Here is a 10,876-nt window from a genome sequence, read left to right on the forward strand (position 1 = left end):
ATAAAGTTTCAATAAATACTTGAAACAAGCAACATTTTTCATTTTTATAGGACAAATGGCTATCAATGTCATTCTCTTTGAAACAGGTCATGCAGGACCGCCATGGTATTTCAATGCCGTTAAAAAAATATCATTATCTCCTTTAAAATAGCAAATCGTGCAATGTCTCGTTTGTAGAAACCAGAATAATGAATTTCTTACTTCTGCACTCAAAAATATTTTGAGACCATTGCTTGTCTTTATATTTTACAAGAATAGTTCATTGAACATATTAATCAATTTTATCATTTTTATTATCAGAGACATATAGTACATATTAAAGTATACGTCTGTTATTATTGACGATGACACAGTTTTAAAAGATGTTGAGTGTAAAACCTTCTAAAATATATGTTAGTGCGAGGCTCATCAGGCATCTTTGTTGTGCTTATCTGACAGACTTATAGATTTCGTTGAAAGGGAATAAATAGAACATTATAACTGATGTTTACCGTTTGGTTTTCACCACTGTTCCATGTTGTATAGGATTGATGATCGCAAATTAAGCATCTTTATTCTTGACACCAGTGCCTATCCTTTTTCGGCAGCCTGTTACTCGGTGGTTGTTGTAAGTTTCTGTCTGTCGTGTATTTGATTTTCATTATATGATTTTTGTCAGTAATATTCAAGTCGTTGTTTTTTTAACGTTTGAATTAATTGTTTCTGATTAAATCGTGCCTTTTATAGCGGACTATATGGTGTGTTTTCCCCATTATTGAAGGCAATACAGGGATCTTTAGATTCTGAAATCCGCGTTATTAGGACTAATGTATAGTTGTCTCATTGACAATTATTTTCTGTATATTTTCTAAACTTCTATGTTGACACACCCATATTAGTCGACTACATTGAGAGGAACTTTTTCAATAGAATATGTTCTTCGTTAGTTTTAGTGTCCGGAAATCTAGATAGTTTCGACCAGCAAAAAAAGAAGACATAATTTTTCTGTATTGAAATGCTTTCTTTCTGTAAGGTCGTTTCCAAAATAATGGTATTTGCTTAACATGTGCCGTACGAATGATCGGGGCAATGATACCCATACCAATTTTAGGTTTTATATATAGTATTTATTTTCATATAGAAAGCACAATTCGTTACATTAGTTCGTAAATTGAGTGCAGAAAAGTTATTGCTGTGTATGCATTTTAAACAACATGGTTATACATTGTTGGTATTATTATTTAAGTATTTCGAAGGTTCATGCATTGATTTTAAACACAATATATATCTAAAGGTTTCGACGAATGCAGAAGAAGACAGAAAGGTATTGTTAGTTTTTTCTTTATTTACTATGAAATCTTTCTCTTTCCCTTGACTGGGTTTTGAAGAATAAACATGTGCATAATAAATACAGTATATTGAAACTGATCGAAATTTATTTTGATACAAAACAGACAATAATAAAATGTACGAAAATTAAATTTACCATATATATGTCCTAGTTTATTAATGTATAATACATGTAATTCAGTGATTTAAATAAATTAAGTAGTTTTGAGTTATTTAGTACATATACTTAAATATGCAATAACTATGTACTGGCCGATTTCTGGAATCAGTAAACATCACTAGCAATTTTCAATGTACGGAAATGCGACCAAAAGGTTGATTGATGTATGCAAACATTCAAATGGCTGCTGGATGTTCTTTTCGAACCTTCATAACCATTTTGACGTCGCAAAACAGTCGTTGCCGACGCGATGGTACTAAACTGTCAATTGATCACAAAACGCTTAATGTGTGGTCGTTCACCCAATGCCAATCAACGACTCTATCTGTACACCAAAAAATCCAAACGACAGGACTATCAGATTATCAGTTTTTGTCTCGCCTTTACCAATCAACCATTCTTTGGTCAACTTTCCGTACATTGACTTTGCAATAAAAGTCTAGAAACAGTTAAATGATTCCTGAGATTTGATTTGAGCTACTGGTTCTTCGTCATATCTCAAACAATATCCCCACCAAGACCTTTCTGCGCATACAACATCTTTCTTCAGAGTGAAACACTTAGATCCCATTATGTTGAAGTAAATACGCCCAATGAAACTTGCCATAGGGGAATACGACTGCTTCAAACAGCTCCTGAATCTGAAAAAAAGAATACAAGTATTAAAAATAGATTGCAAATGAAAAAAGGTTTTAGTAGGAGTAATTGTCAACACAAGAAAACTGACAGAAGTCGTCTCTGTATTTGACTTGAGGTAGCACAAACATACCTAAACATTTCCAGAAGAAAAAGGTGCCTTGTTAAAATGAAATATGATTAAGTACTAGTATATCTGGAACGCGACTATGTATTGTATGTGGGATATTGAAAACTTGTTCTTGCTTTGATGTGTATTTCTGACTTGTTCTTGCTTTGATGTGTATTTCTGACCTGTTCTTGCTTTGATGTGTATTTCTGACTTGTTCTTGCTTTGATGTGTATTTCTGACTTGCATGATTGCAAAATGACGTTAGAAAAAGTTTGCAATATTAGATAAATAATCATAAAGAATTGCATTCAAATGTTTTCGCTATCATCTCTGAATTCTAAGAAATTGTATACCCGGGTTTATTTTTCTGCGAAAATAAAAAGCTTGATTGTAAATTAACTCACTAGTAATTAGAATCAGAAAGATTTTAATTACAATATTGTTCATACAATAATGTTATAATCAAGTTAAAAGAAAGTAACGAACCGAGGAGAATCCAGAAACTTTTAATCCAAACTTAATTAACAATGTTTTTGTACTGCTTGGTACATATATAAAAAGAAGTTGCTGATGGTCAGTACTCGTTGAACTTTTAAGGTTCTCAGGATCAGAATTAAATTTGATTTATAATGTTGACTTCCTATCAAAACATTGTCAATTAAAATCACATTACAGTCATAAATATATGTCAGATCTAGCATCAAAATATTAAACTCGTCTCTTTTTAAATCTGGGAGTTTGATGCGGTTTTGATTAGAAATAAATGTGAAACGTCCATTTAGCAGTGTTTACTATCAGATAACCTTAAATTAAACCATTGATTGCTATCATTGTGGCGAGGTACAGAGGAAAACTTGGCTATTCAAACTGGACAGGTTGACTGATATCATTTAATTGCTTTACTAACAACTCCTCTACTTCTGAATAAATTCGTTGTTATTTTTTTCTAAGCCCAATCATAAGATAAATGGGATGTAATGACAAAGAGTTGACAGATAGGAAAATTTAGCAGACGGGAAATTTTAATACGATTAATTGAAGTATTACTAAGTTTTCTGCTTTTCATCATGGCTTCTGCTCCCCCTCCCTTTTTTCTGTTAACAGTGTAAATGATATTATGCGAATACAGTAGAAAATGAACGCCCTTATACCTCTGGTTATGTTCAACCTTGTGTAGTGATGAAGTTTAACACCCATACTAGTATTTTCTGTGCAGTCCTGTCTTTTAAACATAAAGGGAGAGATGTTAGTGTTTTTTTAGTCTGTTCAACAAGGGGTCCTTCATTTGAGTCTGTTTGTTGGTCTTTTTACTTTTTAAGCCATGGCGTTGTCAGCCTATTTTTGACTTAGGAGTTTGATTATCCCTCTCTTTTCCAACAATTTTTACGTTTTTTTTAGTATAAAAACAGACAAATATAAATCAGGCGTTTTCGTGTTTGAATGTGTTTCACATTAAAATTCCGGACCCCTTAATAGCTTGCTTTACGGTATTGCTTTTGCTCATGGTTGAAGGCCGAATATGCCGGCTACATCTCCATTCATTATTCATATTTGCCATATGTATGTTAATCATAAAGAATTGCATTCAAACATAATAATGCATAATGAAACACAATAGCAATTACAAAGGAATCTAAATACGTTGTCGAATTTTTTTCTTTTTATTTGGTTATTTGGTTGTTTGTTTAAACATTTTTTGGAAAGACCACAGGATGGATGTAAATAAGATATCATTCCCATGTTTGATATTGGTATTCAGTAAGCGTATTATCTATTTAATATTCCCGTATAAAGATATTCTAGAAGTGGTTAACCTTTAATCTTATGTTACGACCATATAATTACATTTTAATATTGGTTTATATTTAATGTCTGAAAGAGGAATACTTGTTATACAATGAAAAAATATGGTAACTCGAACCCTTTTATCATATACAACGCTCCGGTGATCTTTGAGGTGCAAAACAATTTTATCCGACAATTGGACATTTATGTAAATTCGTCTGGTGAAATATGATGTACATATTTCGTTTATACATACGAAATGTTTATTTTTGTTTTTGTGTGGTATTTTTTTTTATATAAAACACATGTTATGTGATATCAGAAATTACTACCAATTCGTTTTAAGGAATATATTTATTTTGTTAAAATCTCAATTATCTGAACCAGGATGCTAAACTTGTTACTGAAGAAAATCCGTCTTTGTTCAAAACAGCTTATAAAATAACAGAGACGTAAATCGAGAAAAAGATTGATATTTAAAAAAAAATTACTTGGATCGCAAATAAAACCCCTATCAAATGTTTAACCATAACAACAAAATGTGTGAATAAGGACCGAGGAAATATTTTAACCAATGTACCAAAAACTGAAGCAATAGTTGGAAAATATGGTAACATTTCCAAGTTATCGACGAATCGAATATCACCTTCATATACTAGCGATGCTGCAACTTAAACATGATATCAGAAGATGTGGTTTGGGTGCCAATGAGACTATATAATATCCAAGTCCCAATTAATGAAAGTAAACCATTACAGTAACATGTATGTTAAAAGATGCATCTCAACCTCTTACGACTTTGCATAGATTTCCGTAAAATAAATATGCGTACTGTGAAAGATACACATTACCTTCCAGGCGCAAGACGACATTTTTTTTATTCATCAATATGTTCTATAGAAGTTTATTTACTTATTTTTGATTTTGTTATTTATTTATGGTCAATTATTTAAAAAATGAAATATTTCAAAGTACATAAATATCACCATATTGTCATAGTTTTGTATTTCTTTTTTCTTAATGATCATTTAATGTGTACACTCTATAATACTACCGTTGTTGAATAAATTCTCACACTTAAGAGGAGTAATTTACTTGTATGAGTACCACTTTGGAAAATGTACATAATTGTTAAAAGTTAATATGTTTAAAAGCAACCTAATGAAATGTAATACGTTTAAAAGCAACTTAATAAAATGTAATTAAAACATTAAAGAAATTGTATTTTATAATGTTTTTGGTTTTTAGATATAAGCACAAATATTTAAAAGAATAATCTAAAAGGTTCATATGATTTCTTTTCATTTTATCAGTTTTCACATAATATTGTAATTTTTATTAAACAGGTGTTGCAATTTTTTGCACCTGGGTAAAAAGGATCAAAAGAAACGTGTAATATTGACTTGTTTGCACACAGTACTTCAAACTTTTTATTTTCTGTCATTTATTGTCAATTCAAATTTTATGTTCAGTATGTGAAACGGATAACAAGTGTTTTATTGGTATATGTTACAAGAACTTTCGAAAGACTAACGTCCTAAAGTCCCACTTCAGCCAAAATTCCCAGACAGAGACATTATGCTTTTTATTGTTGTAACTACTTATATTTCTTAATATTAATATATATCATTTCAAGTTTGACTTTCGCAGACCATTGTAATTAAAGTTTGTTTAAACTCAATCAGAAATATAAGAATTTCGTCATAAACAGCAATAAAGATATGTTTGACTCTACTTATCTGTCCCACCTTCTTAAATTTTATTGTCACCTCTTTCAATTTTATTCAGTTTCAACAAATAAAGGGGTTTTAAAATTTTGCTCTGAATAGCAAATTTTGAACTTCTCACCAATGATTCCGTGTAACATAATTTCGTCGACGTGTGCCCATTTTCCCTCAATATTTATAACTTAGACATTTCCAGCCAGCAATTATATAGTTATAAATTCGTTTCGTCGACGTGTGCCGGTTTTCCCTCAATTTTTATAACTAGACATTTTCAGCAAGCGATTATATAGTAAAATTCGTTTCGTCGACGTGACGGCCCGTTTTCCCTCAATATCTATTAACCAGACATTTTCAGCCAGCGATTGTATTGTAAAATTCGTTTCGTCGACCTGTGCCCGATTCCCTCAATTTCTATTATCCAGACATTTTTAGCCAGCGGGATATTAAAAATAGATTTATCTTAATTCACTGTCGTGCTGCTTCAAAGTTATCTTAACATTTCCTTGTTTGTTCCAAGATACGATTAAAATTTAATTTTAAGAAAAACTTCGCTCAATGAATGTAAATAGGCTTAAACAAACTAGAATCGGATCATATGAAATATCTCAAAAATTTTAATTGATGTTTAAGCTACTTATTCTTAAACGAAGAGGTATATTTTCGGAAGGAATGCCTTAACATACCCCGAAGTTATATCATCCCAGGTTAGATTGCCCACGAAGATGATAAGCATATTTCGTATGTATTTATTTGATATCAGTGCTCAGTGCAAAGTTGTTGCTATTTTCACATTACGGAAAAATGTTTAACTCGACAAAGAGTGTATTTGTAATTTAATGTCATCGCTCAGTTTAAATTGTGAAAAAAAAAAATTAGCCCACCCGGACGGATATACACATAAATATTGTTGATTTCGTAAGTCGATAAAAAAAAATACTTTCAAAAACACATTTTTTTAAACACCAGCAGCAAAACATAGAAAAAGCAACCGTTACAAACAAGTTATTGTTGATCGTACAATACACCATAGTACATGTTTCGCTTCCCTTTCTTTTAAGAACATTTTAATTATATACGGAACTAGACATTGTCATTTAAGGTTTTCTATGTTTTACAAGAATGCAAATAAAAATAAAAAATTCAAAGCATTTGAGCAAGCTGTCAAAACATTTGCCTTTTGAGAATATCCCAATATTTCCCAACTAGTAACACAAATGAAGTGAATTCAATACAAATCATTTCAACCTTTCATGAGAGTCACCCCAAAACAGACGGTGTTTAACCACCTGTTGAACGATAGAAGTTCAGTCAAAATTAAGAGGGCAATTTCTTTTTTTATTTTTAAGCAATTTAAGTCTTGATCTTGAGATTATACGGTTAAAAAGTCAATGTTAATACTTATAATAAAAATGAGATACTAGACCAAAACAAAAAATAGGTAATTTTAAGGGTGCCATGCATGCAGTTTTTTCTTTAGAAATTTATTCTTTACCAAACTTGTTAGCGTGACAAAATCCTAGCTTAAACAATTGCAGATAACATAAAACACATCCTCAGTTTCTTTGGTCCTTGTCCGTTGTAGATACAGGGGGTGGGGTTCCAGAGGATGGAACCCCACTTTTTATAAAGATCAAATTTAATGCATTTGAATAGGGATATGTAGCTGGTATCCTCCTATTAAAAATGGGTTGAACGGCCCTGCTTGTTAGTTTCTCTTCAAAATTTGAATTGATAAACAATTATATAAAACATTAATATGCTTACTTGTCATCACATTCACATTGAAGTATGGCGTGAAAACGGTAGTTGAAATAATTATATTTGGTAGAAAAACTAGGAATCAAATCTGGACAACAATCATGGTCCCTGCAGCAGACATCAGCGTCCCGATCGTCTCCAATGTCATCATAGTGCAGAGCCGTCTGTCCACGTCCGCACCATTTTGTTCCAGGAAACATTAAGAATTGATTTACTATAGCACGCTTCTGTCTGTGGTGTTCTGTGGCGGGAGTGTCGGCCATGTTTCGTCTGCCTCCCTCTGTAACGTGAGGTAGTTCATGTTTAATACTGTGTCCGTCTCTCACGTCTCTTCCATCCCGACGCATTCCATTTTTGACCCGAATGTACTGAAAACTGTTATACTGATGATTTTGTTCCAATGTTTCTCTTACAAACTCGTTACACAGTTTCATAGCTTTTTTAATTTTAACAAAACTCCTAAAATCTTTTAATTCTTTCCGACGATGAAAATGATGGATGGCGGATGAGCCATTTGAGGCATCGCCGTTGTGATATAAATTGAAAGCATCTCCTTCCTCGACGGTTTCCGGCTTGAAAATATCATCAGATTCAGAAAATTTCTCGATAAACTGCAGAATTCGTTTTGGTTCTTTGGAATATTCACAATCTTTTATTAATCCATTTTGTAGAAGAAGTTGAATAAAATCACGTCCATTCGTCAGCTGACGAAATTGTAACTCATATGACGAATTCTGAAAAGCCGAAGTCTCAAGCACAAGTATTCCTTTAAATGCAATTCGTAATTCGCGAAATTCTTTTTTCACTTTAATGTTTATTAAATTGTTATTAATATTTTTTTCACGATCAAAAATCTGGCCTCCGTTCGTAGAAAATATAAAATACGTTAACACGAAAATTAAAAATATATTTTGTCGTTTGATTTGCATCATTTTTCTACATTTTATATATTTCCAAAGATGTATACTATCTGTGATACATTAACTCCGTAGTTCTCTATCTCTGGATGGGATTCTACGGTTTAAATAGTCGATATCCTATTTACAATAAAACCATACGCTTTGTTACACTCGGGTAGGTCTGTAGGTTAAGGTAACTGTTAAACGCATTATCTAGCATTATTGTATTTTGTGGTTAATATATTTTCCCCTTATGTGTCTACTTATGACTTCACATTTGAATCGTTGACAAATCAAGCAAAATAAATTAAATCCTTGTGTTAAGTAACACCTTAGGTACCTATTTTCACGATTTAGATAAAAGGATTATGTGTTAGAAGAAAAACAACAAGACCATTTCTTAGATGATTTTATAAGCCTTCTAATAAGGTGACGTTACAACTATTAGTTTACATAATGCATTTACGCATGTTTAACTAATTATACTAAAGTTTGGGATATATTGCTTAGCAAAATGAATACAAATTGTAATTCTTGTTTTACGCTGTTCAACTATTTTCCTTTAAAAGGCACAAATAGGAATCCAACCCGAACTTTCAAATAAGAAAACGTGAAAAGTCAAAAGACAAAAGTAAGACAGAGAAACAAAATTGTCTGAATTGGTACAGCTTTATACATGAAGTATTCAACTTTCCCCAACCCCCGTTATTGACGGTGGTGTACTGTTTGTTTAGCAATAGATTCAACAAGATGTAATATGAGTGCCAATGAGACAATTAACTCATCATCCAAGTCATATTTTTAACCGCTATTTAAGGATCTAGTTTATGGAATATATTTAATTTCTGTGTTGGTCTCGCTTTGATGGAATAAAAAAAAGTCGTAGACCCGTTGTTTCCGGTATTGGCGTCGGCGTCATCATTTGATATATTCTGATATCTTATTTTTTCAGCTGGCGGACATGCAAACTTTCCAAGTATCAAGGGTTACGCACAGAAAAAAATATAATTGTGTACATATAGAAAAAAAAGTATGGACGAGACAGTTTTAATGGACTTTTCCCCTGATTGATTAATTAATTTCGTCCATTTACTCAGTGCGGAAACTCCGGAAGTGAACAATTTTAAAATAGCGGAATGTAAACCATTCCGAGAAAAATAACCGCGATAAATAAAAGATGAAAGACGATAGTAAACTTGAAAATGTTGCAAACAAAAATCAGAATCGTTTGATTTTGAAGCATATCGGTTAGTAGCACATTCTTATTGAAAATAATCAAGTAAGCAATTGATCCGAGACATATCCAAATTAACGAGGATATGAATGGGGGTACTACAATTGAGAGTAATGCAACAAATATAATGAATAGAGAAAAATGAGCACAAGTGTAGGGAACAATAGGGTGCAAAACTATAAAGCCTAGCTGGAATATAATTTTCGAAATTAAAAGAAGTAGGTATTTTACTGATAACAGAAATAATTGATACAGAATAAAAAAAATCCTATGATTTACAAAATTTAGACGGTAAAATAATTTGCATGAGAAATTTTCAGAATCAGCGTATGTTCAACTCCGCCACATTCTAAATCTTGTTAGTGTCTGTGACGTGTCACAAGTCAATAGCCTGTAATGCAGTATATAAATTGTCGTTTGTTAAGCACTGTTTTACATATTTGTTTTTCGTTCATATTTTTGTACATAAATGAGGTCTTTAGTTTTCTCGTTTGCGTTGCTTTGCATTTGATATTTCGGGGCTTTTCATAGCTGACTATGCGATATGGGCTTTGCTCATTGTTGAAGGCCGTACGGTGACCCTGGGCTGTTATAAACTTCTGTGTCATTTTGTGTCTCTTGAGGAGAATTGTCTGAATTCAGGCGGCAATCATACCACATCTTCTTTTTTATATTATATTCAAAAGATGAAGAAAAATGCCCTAGAAATTTCAACTTCGGAAAAAAGAAATTAAAGACCACCAATCCAGACCCTCGTAGATATTTATGAATAAATACGGTCCTATAAATTTGTTTTAACACTCGTCGTTATATGATTTCTTTTTTGTCCGATGGGAAATTATTTTCCCGTCACTTTTATCTTTCAAAACATATGAAATACATTTGCAAGTCCGATTTCTGTGTGAAATATAGATTAACGAACGTGATTATCGACACAAACAAACTTCAAACAAACAAAATTAATAAATGTTCCACATGAAATACTTATTTCCAATATTTTCGTCTACTATATTAAATAAAAATAAACTGATTAAGTTGATTTCGAAAGCTGAATACTTTGATTGTATATAATATATGTTTTCATTGTCACGGATCTGTATATTTCGCACTAACAAACATGATGGATCGTGGTTTGAGGTCACCAGTAAACATCAATAAAGATTCATGGAGTAATATCAAATACTCTTTATTAAAAACGGAACTGTGTTAATCTAAAAGTATTCTGCCGAATAATTC

General features: G+C 31.9%; 1 protein-coding gene across 1 annotated transcript; it reads right to left on the reverse strand.

Annotated features, from left to right (window-relative positions):
• Positions 1–1,397: 1,397 nt before the first annotated feature.
• LOC134699239 (uncharacterized) lies at positions 1,398–8,701 on the reverse strand. Its single transcript, XM_063560849.1, has 2 exons — positions 7,514–8,701; positions 1,398–2,130 (listed from the first exon to the last, which is right to left on the reverse strand). Exons 1-2 carry the CDS (start codon positions 8,437–8,439, stop codon positions 1,929–1,931), a joined length of 1,128 nt encoding a protein of 375 aa, XP_063416919.1. The 5' UTR covers positions 8,440–8,701; the 3' UTR covers positions 1,398–1,928.
• Between the last annotated feature and the right edge of the window lie 2,175 nt (positions 8,702–10,876).

Source organism: Mytilus trossulus, unplaced genomic scaffold (genome assembly GCF_036588685.1).
Source record: "Mytilus trossulus isolate FHL-02 unplaced genomic scaffold, PNRI_Mtr1.1.1.hap1 h1tg000050l__unscaffolded, whole genome shotgun sequence".
NCBI classification, from domain to species: Eukaryota; Metazoa; Mollusca; class Bivalvia; order Mytilida; family Mytilidae; genus Mytilus; species Mytilus trossulus.